Below are 19,671 nucleotides of genomic sequence, written 5' to 3'. Positions count from 1 at the left end.
ACGTCCTGGAAGCGTAGTGTTGTGGCCATGTTCATCATGGTAGGAACATAGGAATTGCCATATCAGATCATATAAGTGGTCCGTATAGTGGTGTCCTTTCTCTGGCTGGCCAATGTCAGATGCTTCAGATAAGGTGTTAGAATCTTCAATAACTTGCTGACTTTCTTTTTAACTCCCATGAGTTGGTGATTATGATGTCCCATAAATAAAATATACGAGTGAAAGGATCGCGCTCAGGGATGAACTGCGAAGCTGGGAACTCATATAAAAGCAATAGAAATTCAGTTAATGCTTTTCCCGTTACAAACAAATCCCAAGCAAAACCACCTTCATTAGCATCTTCCCACCTTCTGACTTGGTAACAAATCTCCAGATGCAGTAGTCTGGCCTCAAGTCTTGTTCTGCTTCTGGACCTGTAACTGAGTAGTTGACAGCCACCTACTTTCTGCTTCTCTCAACTTCCTCGTATACTACACATCATTATATGAAAGTATTATATGTAGCACTTTATAGTAATCACTAGCTAATCCTCCCCTTACCCAAACCAAGTGAAGTAGGTATTACCTCACTTCTACAGAAGTGGAAACCTAGGTACAGAAAGATGTGTGTGGCCAGAGGTAAAATAAAGAGTCAGTGGCTGGATTAGGATTTGGGACTGCTATCTGGCTCCTAGCTCCAGACTTGGGCTACCAGACCCCACTGCCTCTCAGTTACATGCGCCAATATACATGCCAGTTCTGTCTCTCTCACTACCACCGCAGCAAAATGTGGAGAATGGCTGTGATTTTAAAACATAGATGGGTGGCAGCAGTTCTTGCATTGTGCACCTGCCTCTCTTCTTCCCCTCTCCCCCCACAGCTTTATAACCCCTGAAGTGTTATGTGGATACTGTTGCTGTTTGTTACAAATTTGGTTCTGGGACGATTCCTGAAAACTCCTCTTATTTTCAAGAAAATAAATCCAGAAATTGTCCTTTTGGGAGTGTTCCTCTCCACCAAGGCTGCTCCTTGCTGGGCCTTCTCCAAATCCATTCATGCTAATAAGTGACTTGATTTTGGTTAGAGAGAGATTCTAACCATGTAGCCAACCCATCCTGGCAACCCTTAAGAAAACCACAGGGTGATGTAATGAGCTCATGCATGGAAAGATAAACAGCTCTAGGAAAACCAGCAGTAGTAGTCTCAAGTAAATACTCTGCAATCACCAGAGTCTTGAACATGACGTTACTTGAAAGGAAGAATGAGTAATATATTAAGGTTAGCTGCTGAAGACAGGTGTGTGTTTTGAATCTTGCTGTTTATTTCTAAATCCTGCTCCTTGGATGGGTGCCAGTTCCATGTGGGTTTTTCTTTGGGTGCCAGAGCAGAAGAGTCCCTCTGGGCATCCTTTACTACTGCTTTCTACTGATACAACTTTTTGCTTTTTGAAGCTCTTCCAACACAGAGCAAAGCTATAAATGAGCTGTGAAAAACAAGTGTACAGAAACTAGGATAGTATTGTTCATATGTTAGTTTTAAAAATTAATTTACCTTAAGGATCAGGCTCAGAGAGTCTTGCGCGGAGGCATAAGGGCTAGGAGCAACGTGAAATCTGGGTGTCTTATGTGCAAGGGAGCAAAAGCAGTAGAGGCCCTGCAGGGGGATAGTGCGCCCCCATGGGCAACCTGGAGATGTTCCAAGTTGGTCTCCACAGATCTTCATGGTGAGGTAGAATGTGGCTGCATCATGCTGGAGGTTGGGTTGTTTTACGAAGTTCAGCTCCAAATGGCCAGAAACCTGCTTAAGGCGGGAACAGGGAGCCATATCTGCTAGTCCTTGGGGTAAGGATTCAGTTTCCTCAGTCCCACCCCCTGTACACACACTGTAACCCTTTTCCGCTGGCTTTGTTTGTGCCCTTAGCTAGGCTGTGTGCACCCTGCTTGTTACAACAGAGGGTATGTCTACATGGCAGTGGAGAGGTGTAATTCCTAGCTTGGGTAGACAAACATACACTAGTTACGTTCAAACTAGCGCAAAATAAAAAGGCAGAGTGGCCACAGTGACATGGGTAGCTGCTTGGGCTAGTGACTCAAGTACGGCCCCGGGTATGTACCAAGCAGCTAGTCTGACACCACCAATGCCATGGCATCCACATTGCTATTTTTAGGTGCTAGCTAGCATGTGTAGGTCTACCCAAGCTGGGAATTACACCTCCCAGATGCTGCGTAGACATACCCTATGAGCTAACAGCCTTCTTCACTTGTCCATCACCTTGTCACATGCCTTGCTTGAGGACACGGGACAGTGAGAATTCTCAAGAGGTAGATACAGATACACTCATGTATTGGCTTAACCAGGGTGATTCTTGCTCACTGTAACAGGATGGCAAACTCTCAGTCCCTGTATGCAAACACAGGACTCTTCTGTTGAGTCACCTGGACCACTGATACTATAGCTGTGCATTAAGAATTAGTATAATTACTGCTGAGCTGTAGTGGCAGGCGAGTCCAATCAGAATATGAAAGGGGTGGGACAGAGGAGGCTCTGGAGGGAAATGCTAGGAACTATCAAGATTAGGGAGAAAGTTTAGACTGAGGTTTGTTTTGTTTGGGTGTCTTTACCAATAAAACCAACCCCCAGGAATGGGGTAGGCCTGGACTCTAACTCAGGGTCTGTATGCTCTGTTAAGGACGGGGAGGCACTGAACCCATTCATATTTGTGGGTTGAACTAACTATCATTTGCAGTCAGAAGAAAATTCCTTCGTGTCCTGGTGGCTGGGCATTTGAAGGTTGCAGGGTGCACCTCCTGGGAGTAGATGGGCATATCCTCCACAGTTTTTGGTGGTATTGGTGAACTTCAGTAAAGGTGTTCAGGTTTTTGAAAAGCACAACAAAGACCTGTGGCTGGGGGCAGAGTGGGGAAGGTGTAGCCTGGCTTTCTCCTTAGCTTTTTATTTTTAATCGTTCCCCAGCCAACATCCTGCTCCCCACAGGACTCATGGAACTTCCCACCTTTCCCCCATCCCACTGTCTTAGAGAACTTCTGAGTCCCGCTGCTTCTGTTGGGCCCAGTTTTTGCTGCCACCCATGACTTTCGCTCCCACTCCCTGCTGCTGTTAGACTGGCTGTGGCTGTTTTCATCCAGACATGTTGCCCTTCTCTGCCAGTCACAGTGAATTTACCACATCACCGTACAGTGGATTATAGGGCATTGCAGACTTGTGCCTTCATAGTTTTTGGCTGGTAGGTGGCACAAAGTCAATGGGCTGTCAGTGGGGTGGGAGGAGAGACAGCACATTCGAGCCTAGCGCAAGCATAGCTGGACCTCACACAAACAAGGGAGAGGGCAGCAGCCAGAGATGTAGACAATTTAACTAGGCAGAAAGCTAGTTTCAGTGAAACCAAAACAAGATTGGCTAGAACGAAGAGAATCTACGTAAACATCGGAGACCTGCTCACTCTGCGCCCAGTCCTTTTTGTCTTACGTTTCCAAGCCTCTGTCTCTTCTTGGCATGTGTATGGGACTGTTCAAACATGACTGGTCCCTGTGAGTGTAAAAGGGAGGGAGAACGAAGCTCCGCTCTCACACCAGGAAAGGGCTCTGATTGATAGAAGGGAACAGATGGTCGGAAAGCTTGTAGCCATAGCTATTGTGCATCCATCAGATGTCTTTCCTGGCTCCAGTCCCATGTCTTGGATTCATGCCTCCCTATGCAGTATTTCCCCGATATGTCGGAAGTGTTGAAGTACAACACTAAAGTCCCCTTATCACCCTCCTACCCCTTGGGTGCCCTCCAAGTTTAGTTATTTGTCCTATTCTTTTTTTTTCTTCTATAGCCATTTGGCCTTTGGTAGGTGTCAAGCCAGCAACTGTCCTAAGCAGCCCCCCACTGAGGAGAAACCTTCATTGGTATAAAAACTCACCACTGTCAAGTCACTCAGTTACAGACAGGATTGATTTAAATCACTTATTTTAATCATGATTTAAATAATTGGTTTATTTATGGTTTTGCATATTTACTTTTTAGTTATTTTCCTAAAGAAATATTGATTTCTTCCCCCCCCCCCCCCCCGCCACTGGCTGGTTACTGTAAAAACATGTTGCTTTACAACTAAATACAGCCTTTATACTAAATGCAGTGCTTCTGGTTGTTAACCAGGAGGATACATTATATCGATATACTTTATTTAAGCAATTATATAGCTAAACTCATATTTATTCATATTTTTAATTTTTACATTTTCATTACATTAGAAAATGGTGAATGAAGCATTTCTTATTCACTAGATTAATTTTCTACTCATGATTTGCATCAAGCTGCATTTGAATGGAAATTAGAATGTACAAAAACAGCATTTTCATTTTTGTATTAGTTGAATAGAACACCCGTAAGTATGTATCCAGCACATTTATTTTGTTTTTTATCAAAACATTTTTTAAGAAGATAGGAATGGTCATACTGGGTCAGACCAATAATCCATCTAGACCAGTAACCCGTCTTCCAACCGTGGCCAATGCCAGATACTTCAGAGGCACGAACAGAACAGGGCAATAATTGAGTGATCCACTCCCTGCTTCTGGCAGTCAGAGGCTTAGGGATGCCCAGACCATAGAGTTGCATCCCTGCCCATCCTGGCTAATAGCCACTGATGGGCCTATCCTCCAGGAACTTATCTAATTCTTTTTTGAACCAAGTTGTACTTTGGGCCTTCATAACATCCCCTTGCAATGAGTTCCGCAGGTTGACTGTGCACTGTGTGAAGAAGTACTTCCTCATATTTGTTTTAAACTTGCTGCTTATTAATTTCATTGTCTTGTGTTATGTGAAGCAGTAAATAACACTTCCTTCCTTACTTTCTCTACACCATTCATGATTTTGTAGACCTCTGTCATATTCTAAGTTCCCTGTAAGCCTATTTAGCACTGCTCAGGAAACTCAGCTGGGGGAGAGGTGCCCCTCCCCCTGCCCAAACTTAGCCCGGCCCCAACCTACTGCGACCAAGGCGGCCTGGCCCTGCTGTGGCCAGAATGCCCCTCTGCCCGCCCCAGCCTGGACATGCTGGGGCTGGGGAAGGGGTGCCTATCCTGCAGCCCCAGCTCTGGAGCTGCAGCAGCAGGGAGAGGTGCCTCTCCTCACCCAGCCCAGGTGCTGCTGTGGGGAGAGAAAGCGGTGGGGAGTCCTCTCTCCCCACTGTAGCCCCGGAGCACCCTTCTGCACCCCGGCTCCACCCCAGAGCCTGCACCCCCAGCCAAAACCCTTACACCCCTGCACCCTAACCCTCTGCCTGAGCCCTGAGCCCCCTCCCACATTCCAAACCCCTCAGCCCCACCCCACTGCATTAATTTTATGTGCACCAATATGGAGGTGATGTGTGACACATCACCTCCATATTGGTGCACATAACAAAATTCATTCTGCACATGGGTGGGAAAAATTAGAGGGAACACTGATCATCTTCTCCCCCTCCCGCCCATCTCTCCGCCAACTTGAACAGTCCCAGTATTTTAATCTCTTCTGATTTATTAAACAAAGGAATTCTCTGTAGTTAATCAATTGAACTGATAGTTCTGGTCACCAGGCCCTTCAAGATTTTAGAACTAGTCGATCTCATTCTCTCACGCTTCTTTTTCTCCATGAATAAAAGCTAGGGAAAACAAGCTCTCCTGCTTTTTCAACTCCAAACTGGTTTCTTAACTTTGAATGACCTAGTGATTGAACTAAACTAGTTGAATAAATTTAAATGAAGAAAATATTCTCTCTGCACTTGCAGAAGAGGCTACTATGGGGGCGGGGGGGGGGGAGGAGGAGGAATGGGTTAGCACTTCAGCAAACTCTGGTTCCAGGTACTTAGCCAGTTACTTCCACCAGTTCAGTGGTCTGACTTGTTTAAAACTTGGCAGCAAACATGTACAGCTTAATATTATTTTTTGTATTTAATTTAAATTATTTTAATAGATTATAGTACATCTAGGCCTAAGCATAGGTTGCCTATTTCAAATTTAATTTTAAATGGGTTTATTTTGTAAAAATAAACCTGTATTTAATTTAAATAAAAATAATGTAAGTAAATATTTTTTTAAAAAATCCTTGATTTTATTTTTATCCAGACTGCTTTAATTTTCATGATGAATCAATGATGTTTCCTGCTGAGTTCCTGCCTTGGAAGCCAGATAATCAGTTGTCCTAGTGATGATCCTTCACTAAGGGCTAATCTACACTGGCAACGCTAAAGCATTACTGCAGGGCTTTAAGGTGGCTTGTGTGGTCGTGGCAGAGCGCTGGGAGAGAGCTCTCCCAGTGCTCTAAAAAACCCACCTCCATGAGGGGCGTAGCTACACTGGCGCTTTACAGCGCTAAAACTTGCTGCACTCGGGGGTGTTTTTTCACATCCCTGAGCAAGAAAGTTGCTGCGCTATAAATTGCCAGTGTGGACAAGCCCTAATCTTGCATGTTTGTGTATGTGCATGCATAGGCAGCTGCTCTTCTGGCTGTGCATACTCTCTCTCTCATTGCAGCTGCAGTCCAGTCACGCGTTCCTTTCTTGGCTGCTGCCAAAGGGATCCAGACTCCATCACGGAGTCTCTTACCTACATGCTATTTAAAGTTAGAACTGGAGTGATATATCACTAGCAAGTGTGATCCTCCAGCAGACCTGAAGTGGCGGGAGGGGGGGGGCACACTGGAAGAGTCTAGAGCCAGGACCCTTCCTAGCCAGTCTGTGAGCAAACAGTCATAAATAATGTGCCATTGGGGAGCAGTTAATCCGCTCTATGAAAAGGTGCAAAGTATACAAGTGGGAAAAATAACAATGTATAATAATCAGTTTGCAATCCTAGGTGCTAAACCATATGCAGCTAGGCAAATAAATGAAGCTCCCCCTTAGTGCCATGTGATAAATCATTCCCAAAGAATTCCGTCTCCTCTACCCCCAAAGAAAGAAAACAAATTACTCTAGGCACAGTCATAACTGCTACCTCCACAGCTGCCTGTTAAGGAAAATGGCCTGGAGAGAGGGGAGGGGGATGGGCAGCAGAGAGGTACACGGAGTTGGAGCAAAGCTCTTTGCTAAACCCCCACAGATTTCCATTTAGGGTTAAAACAAGAGGGTCAAATTCTTCTCTTGAGGAGCTTCTACTGAGGCCAGGGGATTAGATCAGGGATCTTTTTGGACCATAGAGAGAAGGGGAGGCTGGAGAGAACTGAATTTGGTTTTACAAAGGCTCTGCCCGATTGAAGGAGGTCTGTGAACCTGCAGGGAGAAGTCCCTTAGTCGTGATGTGCACGCACATACATATGCCTATGGTGTGCTGCACATGCACCACAAACCTGCATGGCACGCACACACTAATCTGCCCCCCACGTTCATGCATGCACACCCTGGCCTGTGCATAGACATGTGCGTACACAAGCACCCCTAGGTGCAAAAGGTGGCCATTGCAGTGGGCAGCCAAACCGTGTTTCACGCAAATTAGCCTGAATCAGTTAACAGTCTCCTACATGACACCTTACAGCTATGTCCCGTATCGCCAATACTGTTGGGGAAATGCTGTTCTTACACAGTGCAGCCAGCAGAGGGAGGTGACTTTCTTCAACAATAGTTCCTGCTGCTAACAAAAAGTGTGGGAGCAGGAGGAGTAGGGATGGGGAATTCTCCCAAGGGTATTGAAAGACTGGGGTGGAAACACATACAACTTCTCATTATAGTCAAGTAGGAGTCAGGGCCGGCTTCAGGCACCAGTAGAGGAAGCACGTGCCTAGGGTGGCACAGTCCGGGCGGCTTTTTTTTTTTTTTTTTTTTTTTTTGCTTGGGGCAGCAAAAATGGTAGAGCCGGTCCTGGTAGGAGTTGTTACGTATTCCTCAGTTGTGCAAAGGGAGCTGAGATCAAATAGTGAAAGCAATGGGAGTGAAGAAACGGGTTCAGCTGTAGCCCAGAAGGCAATCAGGAGTTAACTATGCCACAAGCTGCCACTTGGTGGCGAGGAATTTCATAGACAAAAGGGAGTGGAGTAATCTTCTGACTCCCTCCCAAAACAAGAACATCTAAGATCAATTGTTTCCATCTCCTGTCTGACCCATCTTCTGAGTAGAGCTGGCCTGAAGCATTGTTCATAGCTGGATTTGGATCCAAGTTTTCTCAGTTCAGAGGTGTTCAAATTCAGGGTTGTCATTTGGCCATTGTGGAGATAATGCTTAGATACAACCACACTAGGTGCTAAATGAAAACCAGGCTGGCTGTGAAGCTCATTTCCAAACTTCTACAAAGCTTGGGAACTTTAGCAGCTCAGGGGTTTTGATTCAGGCCTACCACTGCCATTGGGGATTTTAGGCTGTATAATTGGTGGGACTTCAGTGGTCTAGGATCCAAGAGAGTGTCTCAATCTCTATGTACCATGAACCACTAATCTAATCTAATCAAGTCAACAAGATGACACAGACAATTTCCAAAGTGTTCTAATGAGCTGTGATTTAATCAGGGTAATAGGTAACCTGTATGTAAATGGATTATGTGGCCAGGCAAAATAGTTGCTGTAATTTACCTTTTTGCCAAGATGATGCACGGCATGCTAAAAATAATGTGGTCATTTTTCTGCTCTCCTCTAGCTCCATAACTTGTCTGGCCACTGTTTTAGAAGGTTTGCAATGGCTGTGTGACTGCTTGCCTGGGTGCCTGGGGCAGCAGATGGGGGTTGAGCACTGTCTGGAAGGCAGGTGGGATAGGCTTGCAGGAATAGGTGACTACCATCCAAGTAGAGCAGAATTTTGCTCCTGCAGGATTTAGGAGTACTGCATAGCAGGACCCTACCCTGGCTGTGCAGCAGCTAATTCCCACAAGAATAGCACACTACTCCTTTGCAGTTTAAGAGGCCTGAGTAGCAGCTACCTCCTTCTGCAAGTCTACCCTGATCCCCAAGACAGTGCTTCACCCCTTCTGCTGACCCCTGTTTTCTGTCTAAGGGGCTATGCAGTATATTGAATAGTGTTAGAATTGATTAACAATGCAATCTAACTCAATGCAGCTCTGCCATCTCAATAGGGGGCAGCGTGTAGGGGGGGCAGGGAAGTGGGGTTGCTGAATAATTTAGGTCTAACGTGCCACCTGCTGCAAGGCACTTTGAACATAATAAATCAACAGATAAAATTCTGCAGCGTGCAGTATATACAGTAACTTTTTCCCATGTTATCTGCTGAGAGATTAACTGTCAAAGCAAAGACAGTTGAATGTGTGCACTGCGGACAACTGCAGAGAATATTTCTTTTTACTATAAAAAATAAAATAAACCCCGAGTGTTCTTCCAGGCTGATGGTCCAAGATTGAGACAGGCTGCAGTGGTGGTGCTGCTGATGAGTAAGAGGTGGGGAGAGATTTATACTATACCCAGGGCCTATATTTGCTCAGCTGGTATTGTGCTTTTAGAGAAAACAGAAGGGGTTGTTTCTGCTCCTCCACCCACGTCCCTGCTTTGCAGAGTGGTGTCTAGTACCTGTTCATCATGCTGTTTAGCAGGACTGCCAGCCCTTGTGTGCCAGCACCCCGGGTTATTTAAAACCATTCTTTGCCTTTGAGGTAGAAGGGATGCAAACCTGCAGCAACTTGTGTTGAAACTGCTTCCTGGATGGAATTTTCCGTTTCTCTGGTCCATTGCTTCTGAGCGTCCTAGTTGGACAGAAAGGCACCTATTCCTCCACAAGTTCAGTGCTCTATACACCACAATGGATCTGTTTCTCACTTACACAAAATCTCCTTAGCACTGCTCTGACATTGTAAAAGAGCCCTGAGTTAGTGTAAATTACATCACGTTACGCTTTAAGGCCTCTTGATTCTACCACAACAGTGTAAAGGGGCCTAAGTGTAAATGAGAATCAGGCTCAATGGATTAATCTCTTTGAGAGGAGCAAATGTTATTCCAATTTCACAGAGAGGGAAACTGAGGCACAGAGGCCCTTACTTGCTGAAGGCCAGTGGATCAATGGCAGAGCTAGAAACAGAAGTGAGGAATCTTCGCTCCAAATCTGTGATGTTTCTGCTGTTCAGCCCATCCACCAGCCGCTGCTGTATTCCTTTTTAGCTCCCTATCTTGTAGCAGAGCTTGAAGCGAGGTGTTTTTTAATTAAAAAAAAATGCTATTGCTAACTGGGCTGGCCCCATAGTTCAGCATTTTCGATAATGTGCTACCAGGCAAAAGATCAGAGTTTTGTCCCTCTGTCCATGGGCTAGAAGTAGGCTGAGTGTCAAATATCAGCTCTGCAAAGTGATTCCGTAGCTGGTCCTCCAGGTTCTGTTTGCATTTTAACCTTCAGGTTCGAGCTGGACTGCAGGCAGAACGCAGGGGAAACCACTCATGAGGAAATCCTAGTGCCCAAGCCAGAGAGAAGATGGTGCATGTTGCTCTTACCACACATGTGTCTGGCTCTGGAGAAAAGCACCTTACAAGGCAGAGCAAAAACACTCCAGAAGAAGCAGTTCTGTAGTCATGAATCTGGGTAGCTAGTGCTATGCTTTGAATCAGCCTGTCTCAAATGATTTGCCTTTCAGATAACACATGGTGACCTGCACTGTGTGACCAGTCTACTCCCATTCCTTGTGGCCTCTCATCTGTTTTAATAGGAACTGATGGGTCTGGATAATATGGCTGGCTGGCTAACTAGCACCAGAGCTACCATTACAGCTAATAATGCAGGACTTAATATTAGCACCTTCCATTCAAGGATCTCAAAGCAATTTAATTGATAGACTTAGCCTAAAAAAGCCTGTAAGCACTGGAGAAATTGAGGCATGGATATCTTCAGTGACTTACCTGCACACAGCAAGTCTGTGGCAGAACTAGGAATAAAACCCTAAATATCTCCTTCAGGTGATTATTATCATATGCACATTCCATGCAGCTGGGAATAGAACCCTGAATTTTTTTCAGGCCTGTGCTTTAGCCACTGGGCCTCAGTGACTGCTTGCTTTCCAAAGCTCACCTGCTCCCTCTCAAGCAAGAGGGAGAAGCAGTTCTTGCTGAGATTATATGATTTAGCAAGATTTTGGGAAAGTCTTTGGAGGGTGTTTTAATTACTGACCATTAGTGAAACAGTATCTACCCCTCAAGCAGGAGTCTAAACAGTAATGTATTCTTCTAGTGCTCCTTGGCATTTGCTCTTCTCTAGCACTGCCTTGCATCACTAAATTCCCCAGATCTTTAATAATCAGCTGGCTAATTAGACAGTGGATGAGTCCCTTACCTCATCAGTCCACTTCTGTTTCTGTGTGGAGATGGTAGAGGTATGTGTCAGACAGTGCATTTCTCAATGTGTGAGAGAGCAAGAGACCTTTTAGGAATGTGATGATGCATCTCTCAGAAGATCATTGCCAGGGAAAATTTGTTTAATAAAAAAGCCACAAGAGATGTCCTGTCCCCATCTCTCCTGCTGTAGCTCATCGCTTCGGAAGATGCCAGTTTTTAAAATGCTCTAAAGAGTGTTAAAAGTAGCCGAGAGTGAAAAACAACAAGTAGTTAGCATTTTAGAGCTGAGCAACTACAGCTAAAATGGATATTTCTGCCACTAACTTTCCTCTAATACAGGGGTCCCCAACCCCCGGTCCGCGGCCCGGTACCGGTCCGCGGCCTCTTAGAAACCGGGCCGCGAACCGACCCAGTGGAGCTTCCGCAGGCATGCCTGCGGGAGGTCCAGCTGAGCCGCGGGACGAGCGCTCCCTCCGCAGTCGTGCCTGCGGGAGGTCCGCTGCTCCCGGGGCTCAGCTGGAGCTTCCGCAGGCACGCCTGCGGAGGGTCCGGCAAACGAAACCGGTCCCTGGACCTAAAAAGGTTGGGGACCCCTGCTCTAATACACACACACTTACTCTCTCTCTCTCTCTCTCTCTCTCTCTCATGCTTGCTGGCAGTGGGTAATGCAATCTTGATTTGCTGACTCCCAAAGGTTTTGTTCCCTAGCAGCAGCAGTAGTTTGGCTGAGCTAGTGGGCTTTGTTTTGCTGATGGCTGTCACAAGTCACAGCAGAAAATAGGACAACATGATGATAATGTCTTTCTTTTTAAAATGGTTACAGTAGTATTGTTGATCCTGGGTAGCCTCTCACTCACCACACTCCCATCGACTCAGTAGATGCTCCTCTCTCACTAGATGTAGATCTATGCACGTTTTAAGGTTTTCTTCTTTTTTTCCCTTTTTGCCTCTTGGTGCCTATAACTCCTGCTAACTCAAGTAGGGAGTCAAGGTTGTAGACACCCTGCACTTCATTGAGAAGACGAGCTTCTTTTTTGGGCTGCAGATGAATTTTATAGCTAGTGTCTGGCTTACAGCTTATTTGGCATTCCAAAGTTTCCACTGTCCTAGATCTAGACATGCGTCTGACGAAGTGAGTATTCACCCATGAAAGCTCCAATACATCTGTTAGTCTATAAGGTGCCACAGGACTCTGTTGCTTTTTACAGATCCAGACTAACACGGCTACCTCTCTGATACTAGATCTAGATGACGTCGTTGGAGGTTCACCAAATCAAAAATCTGAGAGATACAGGAGATCTGTTTGGACATCTTACCTTCACTGTCAGTGTAGGCTTGGTGGCTACAGCACAGTCACAAGTGCTTTTCTCCAGTCTACTTCTAAATGTCTCAAGCAACGGAGAGGCCACCATTTCCCTCAATGGAACTGTTCCTTACTCTAACAGAACTGGCCAAAAGGGAACTCCTCCAGCCTACGTTCTCTAGTCCTGATCAGAGCAAGCTTAGCCTTATGGTTAAAGTGCAGGACTGGAACGCAGGAGATCTGAATTTTAACCTGGGCTTTGTCCCCAACAAACCACGGGCATATCACTTACACTCTCTGTGCCTCAGTTTCCTCTGCTATAAAATAGGAATAGTTCTGCTTGCTACTTCAGGGAGGTCTGAGGCTAATTCATTTAACATCTGTAAAGCTCTTTGAAATCCTTGGGTGGAAAGTGCTGTAGAAGTATAAATTATTGTTGTAATAATTTTCCATTACGCTGTGTTAAGGGTTTGGACCAGTCTAAACAATTCCTTTCCATTAGTGGTGTTAATGCTCTTATAATTGGTTGTCATAGCCCCTAGTCATTACCATTTGTGGAAGTTGCACACATTTAGAATAGGATTTTCAGAACCCTCAGCTTCCATCTAATTCTGTCCCTGTTGAAGTCAACCGTAAAACTCCCATTGATATAAATAAGAATGGAGTTTGGACAATGCTGAGTGCTTCTGAAAATACCACAGTTAGTTCTCTCAATCTTTCCTCATAAATCAATCCACCTAACCCCTTAATCACTGTCACTTTCTGAATTCCTTATGTCTCTTGTAATAAAGTGCCTGTAAGTTAGCACAGGAGGTCAGATCATCAGTTGGTATAAACCAATGAAGTCAACTGAGCTACGCCAATTTACGCTAGCTAAGGAGCAGTCTCACAAGTGCTTAAGTCCCTTCCTGCTCTGTGACACGATGCATCCATGTATCTAACTCCAAATAACATTGACTTTTTTTTTTGCTAACACATTGCACTGCACAAAGTTTGCTGTCCACAATCAGCCCTAATTCTCTATTACAATTCTGCTTTTCAAGATACTTCTTCCTATAAAATGTTTCAGATTGTTTTCCCATCATATATTTATCCAAGTTAAATTTAATTTATTTTTTTAAATGTACCCATTCTTATTTATCTAACCATCAGCCACTGTTGTGACTGCATGAGTGTCTAGATATGGGCACTGAGTATTTTTTGTTTTATCTGTTTTTGCAGGTGTTGATGACTCTTCACAATTTTGTATCACATGCAAATTTTGTTCACGGCTAACGAAAGTATTAAAGATGAAACCTGAGGACATATTTATTTAACAGATATAGCAAAAATGCCACCACCTGCTAGTAAATAAGTTCTGTTTCACAGCTGTGGTATAATGGGGAGGTTACAGTACACAGGTGTGAGATCCTAGTGTTTAAATGTCAAGAGACGAAAAAACTTGTAGGTTTCCTGTACACAAACTATTATCACTACGTGCATTTAGATAAACATTCTCCCCCAGTAGGAAGCAGCTATCCTGCAACTGTCCCATTCTCCTCTCCCACAACTAAACCAACGTCAGCTCCTTGCAAATTGGTTAATTTGCCTCTGAAGTTGAGCCAGCTACTCTCACATCCCCATATCACAATTAAAAACTGTTTTGAAATATACTTTGCAATTTAAATATTATATATATCTTGTAATTTTCTAACAAATTGAAACTTCCAAAAATAATTATACAGGAGGGCTCAGGTCAGCATGACTTTGCCACATATGATTTTTATGGAAACATTTTTTCCATATTAAAAATCTTGTGATACCCTTCAAATATATCCAACACAACAGAAGAAAACTGACTAAAACCTGGGTGAGCACCTAAACTTGTGTATGTGCACATATCTATATAATATACAATGGTATATGAGAGAGAGTGATGTTTGGCCATGAATGGAGTTTTGCATGCCATCTTTATTCATGGATTGGTACGAACGATAAAAAGCCTCTATCCATACATTCTAGATGCCCTGCCCACTGTCACATGTTGCACATAGATTATAAGGTGCCAGTGAGATGTTTTCCCAGAAAAACAATCTGCACAGTGAGGGCCTGATCCAGTTGCAGTGAAGTCACTGGGAATCTTCCCGTTGGTTTCAGTGGGTGTTGGATCAGGCCCTAAGGCCTGGTCTACACTGGGGGAGGGGTCGATGTAAGATACGCAACTTCAGTTATGGGAATAGCATAGCTGAAGTCAACGTATCTTATTTCGACTTACCTCCCATCTTCACGGCGTGGGATCGACGGCCGCAGCTCCCCTGTCAACTCCACTTCTGCCGCTCACCCTGGCGGAGTTCCGGAGTTGACGGGGGCGCGTTCGGGGATCGATATATCGCATCTTAAATCAATCGCTACCCGCCGATCCAGTGTGTAGTCTGGACGTACTCTAAATGTTAATTCACAAAGGTGCCAGAGTGACCCCTGGAGAAGGAAGTCATTCCAAAGAGTGACCCTGGGGTCCTCCGTCCAGTGAGCAGCACCTCCAACTTGTCTCAGGGAAACTCCTAGAAGGCCTCTTCTACATTAGCAAACTTCATAGTTAGAATTCACTATTAGTGATGCCATGATGAATGCTGAAGTATAGCTAGGATTCTGGTGTTTTCATCACAGTGTTTGTTTCTCAGGGACCGGCTTGCTGCCTTACTCAACTGTGTCAGGGAGATCTCGGGGACCGGTGCTGGTCCACAGACTGGTCACTGAGAAACACTGCTCTAGAAGACATGGTGGTAAAATTAATACTGTAGTCCTGCCTACATCTCGGCTTTCGCCAACAGTGGAGAGTGATGGCTACACAATTTGCTAGTTTAAACAGCCTTGGGTGAGAGTCTCCATGGTCCGTTCAGTCCTTGGAAGTCTCAGTAGAAAGACAACAGGGAGCCAATCAGTGCCAATTATGATGGTGTTTGTTGTGACATGGATGCCTATGTGCCATGAACTAAACAAAGGCTGCCAAATTCATTTCACTGGGTAGGTCTACAAAGCAAAACCAACCCCCCCCCCCCCCACAAAAACCTTGTGGAAGCAAGTCTCAGAGCCCAGGTCAATTGACTTGGTCTCACAGGGCTAAAAATAGCTGAGAGACTGTTCAGGCTCAGGTTGGAGCCCAGGCTCTGAGACCCTCCCATGTCACCAGGTTTCAGAGTCCAGGCTCCAGTCCAGGCCTAAACAGCTACGCTGCTATTTTTAGCCCCCCAGCATGAGTCCAGGTTGGTTGACCAGGGCTCTGAGAGTTGCTGCTGTGAGGGTTTTTTTCACTGTGTAGATGTACCCATAACCCATTAAACACCCATCAGATGGTAGTGATTATCAATCAGCTCTGTTTTCTATTAGGAGTTCCCTGGGCCATCCATTCCCCCACATTTCTCTTGTTAGTATACTGGGCAAAGAGAAAATGTTTTTAAATGCCACTGGTATAATGCAAGCATAGGTATGTGTATATGAATGTACATTTGTGCACTGCATATACATGCACAGTGATGTATACTCACACAGTACTGTATATATGTCAACTAAGGCTATGGCTGATTAAAAGAAAAGTGATTAATTTTATAACAAGTTGTTGTGAAGAGCCAAAAAAAGCATTGGTATTTATTTTTTTTTCAAAGGACACTTTTAGTGCCAGTTTTGCAATACTCAAAGGACTCCAGAGAATTTGTGCACTGAGGAAGCTTTGGGGATTTGGACAGAAAAATGTCTGGAATGCACTTCTCTTCAATGGAGTTTTTTCTTTTGGTTATTAAATAAAGTGAATTAATCAAAAATGAGGTGATCATAGGCATGAAATTCTGGCTCTCTTGTTTGCTTCATCGAACTAAATGAATTACCCTCTCACCCGACGGCCCAGGTGTAAATTGCTGTCAGGCAGGGACCTTGAGTAAGCTGGCCCCTTGTGATGTAATTGATTTGTTAAGAAGCCCACAGGCCTCTTACTGAATGACTCCTCTGTCCGCATACAGCTTAGGAACAGTCAGGGTTTTTTTAAGATGTGAAATCTGTCAGCAAAGTGAAGTCAGCTTAAATATCAGCTGAGACTTGAGCCCTTTCAGTTGTGTTGATTTTATTCCCCCCACCCCACCCCCACTCCTTACCAATCAAGTTTCTTTCTGGTTAAGTCAGACTTGCACATAGTTAAGGCTCTTATATTAAACCTAATTTGTGTGGATTCGTGTGTGACAAAGTTCGTGTCTTTTGTTCACAGTCCTAAGGAGGGTCTGAAATGCTTGGGACGGAGGACATCTATGGTCTCATGGAACCTCTTTCATTGGCTGCTATGTTACAATTATAAATCATGGCCAGTTGGCCGCTGGTAACCGAAGCAATCTGTGCCCAAATAACTCCATTCAGAACTGCCAGACTAATTCTGTGGGTGGCACCCCCCGGCCCCCAGAAAGAGCAGACAGTTGTGTAATGCACTGTGTCCCAACTGACCATCAAAATGTCTGCAAGTCCAGGTTGAGACACTTCCTCTCAGGGTTCTGAGTTAGTTTCTTTACTGAAAACTTGAAGTGCCCCCTGGGCATGGGAAAGGATTTTGAGCAATATGGCTTATTAAAGTGTCCTGCAAAAGGGGGTATAGAAGAGGGGAGCATTTGTCCCCCTCACTTTTTATCATGATACATATTTTAAGAAAATCCAGAGTTTATTGGGTTGTTCTCTACTTTACTTTTTTTTTTAACCTTAAGAATGTCAAGTCTTGTCTTCCACTTTTTTCTAGATTCCTTAGGTGACTTGAGAACTTGAAGCAACAATTTTCTCAGCCCTCAGGTCAAAGGCCAGATGGACGTATCTGAGGTCTTCCAACAAACAGAATTTTTCTCTCAACTGTTTCAGTTAAATAGTTGTTAACGTTATAGGTTTGTAAAGCGTGTCTCTCGTCCCCCTCTAGTGGCTGGTCCATATAGAGGACAGCAGCCTACTACATCTGCCAGCTAAATGAGTTTGTCCTCTAACTCATGTGATAGAAGCCTGATCTTTGGAGCAGAAGGTTCCAGATTCCTGGATGACTCTAGGGGACATTTCTAAATCGTCTGTTCCCTAGTGCATATCACCTGTTTTATCTGTTCCCTCATGGATGATGTTAACAAGGAGGCCCTCTTTCTGTATAGTAGGATGGAGAGGGACACGGCCCTTTCTCCGGTCTCCCAGGGTATACTGTGTGGGGAAAGGGAAGCCTAGGTGCCCTCTCCGTTCCCCAGGACATACTGGGGAATAAGGAAGAAATAGCATGCTCTTTCCATGCCCCAGGGGTGATGGGGTTGGCCCTCCTCTCTGTTCCCCCAGGGTATGCAGTAGATGCACTCTGTCTAGGACATACTGAAAGCAGGAGCAGCCTATCCATTTTGATGGCCAGAGTGGAAAATGTGTTCGGTGCACCCCTTCACAAGTGGCTGACTGTCGTCATTAGTAGGAGGATTTCAGGTCCGGAATGTAACACTGATCCCTGTGCATGCTGGGAAACTCCTTTTGAATATTGGAATTTCTTAGGGAAGGAAGAGAGATCTAGCATTCTCAGGTCTGACTAGCATCCTGAACGCTGAGGTCTGAGAGTTGCCCCAAAGCCATGTTTTGTTGCAAAGGGTGATGTTTCTGTTTTTCCTTCTTTTCCAGAGAAAGTTCACTCGTGTGACCAGGAGAGACAGAGTGCCTTGGAGGAGGCCAGGCAGAACCCCCGTGAGGGTATTGTCATCCCAGAGTGTGCTCCTGGCGGGCTGTACAAACCAGTGCAATGTCATCAGTCCACGGGGTACTGCTGGTGCGTCCTGGTGGACACAGGGCGCCCCTTGCCTGGTACTTCTACCCGGTGAGAGCAACTTGCTTTGAACCTGGCTTGTAAGGTGGAGCATGAAATAACTATGAAAGAGAGAACACCAGTTCAGAGAAAACAAGGGAACCAAAGAACCCGGGAATTGCCATACCAGAGTTATGCAGTCTAGGTTCCTGTTTACAACTGTAGATAATGCTCCAATCAGCAACCAGTGCAACTGGGCCTGAGTTGGGTGCTTAAGCCTCCTTGTCTACATGACTGTTCATATTTTCTTAATATTTTCCCCTCTCCCGGGACCCAGTCCCTTCTACAGCCGAATAGACTAATTAGTGTCACGTATTTCTGTTATGTGCACTGAACTTGTCAGGGCTTAACTATAGGGCAAGGTGAAAGGACAGTTCCAACAGAACACGTAATTAAACTCAGAAGTACAGCTACACTATGAAGGATCTCCCTACCTCTATCAGACACTGTGCTTTTCTGGTCTTTACCATTAGTTCAACACAGGGAACACCTTTAGATTAGTGAATGAAGCATGGAGATGGAAATTGGGGAAACCTTAGTTCTGTTCCTGGATGTGCCACTGACTAACTGTCAAGTCACTTCACCTCTCTCTGCTTCAATTTCTTCATCTGTAAAATGGGGTTAGTGAGAGCTGAAAAGCTCTGGGAGACTTAGGGATGGAAAGTGTTATAGGAGTGCTAAGTTTTATTACTTTCAGGGTGAGGGGCAGAGGAAGAGGAAACACACCTACAGAATGTGAGTGTATGAATGCACACTTTTTAAATCCCACTGATAGGTACTGGAAGTGGAGAAGAATGCATCTTTCACGTCAGTTGTGTGCACTGGACTCAGTGAAGCAGAGAGGAAAGGACCTGTATTGTAGCATATATAGTAGCACCCATCAAACTTAGGGATTTGTCAAGGCTTTTGTTATCACTCACTGTTTTCACATGCTCTTAATGTTCTGACAAATGCAGCCTTCTGGCTGAAATGTGCCATGTTCACTCTAAGTTCTTTTTTTGCAGAATCCAGTAACCTATGTGAGAGTTAATGTAAATGTGAAGTAAATAGCCACTTCCCATATAAACTATACTTGAAGACTCTTTTTTGCTCACACACAGCTCAAATACAGCTGAACTTTACAACTTGAAATGCTCAGAATGGCTGATCCTCTCTGAGGACTGGGCCTGGTTTTTATCTGCAAAGAAAAGAACACCACCAATGAGTTCTAGGCACTTGGAAACTTGGTTTTCCTGATTGATGGTAGCAGTGGCTTAGGTTGAGGTTAGCAGCACTGATACTAACTATCACACTAAGGACTCAGTTGCATTGGATAGACACATGTCTGCATCATG

At 44.8% G+C, this 19,671-nt stretch overlaps 1 protein-coding gene across 2 annotated transcripts in view; it reads left to right on the top strand.

Annotated features, from left to right (window-relative positions):
* Nucleotides 1-19,671, top strand: part of SMOC1 (SPARC related modular calcium binding 1) — a 184,413-nt gene that overhangs the window by 136,084 nt on the left and 28,658 nt on the right. For both annotated transcript variants that reach the window (XM_045014174.1, XM_045014172.1), the window contains exon 8: nt 18,157-18,349. In XM_045014174.1, coding sequence (XP_044870109.1) covers nt 18,157-18,349 — 193 coding nt within the window. The remainder of the gene's footprint in view (nt 1-18,156; nt 18,350-19,671) is intronic.

The sequence above is a fragment of the Mauremys mutica genome, chromosome 4 (assembly GCF_020497125.1).
Source record: "Mauremys mutica isolate MM-2020 ecotype Southern chromosome 4, ASM2049712v1, whole genome shotgun sequence".
Lineage (NCBI taxonomy): Eukaryota > Metazoa > Chordata > Testudines > Geoemydidae > Mauremys > Mauremys mutica.
Note: the sequence above shows the minus strand (reverse complement) of the source record. Positions and strands in the feature narration are given on the sequence as shown.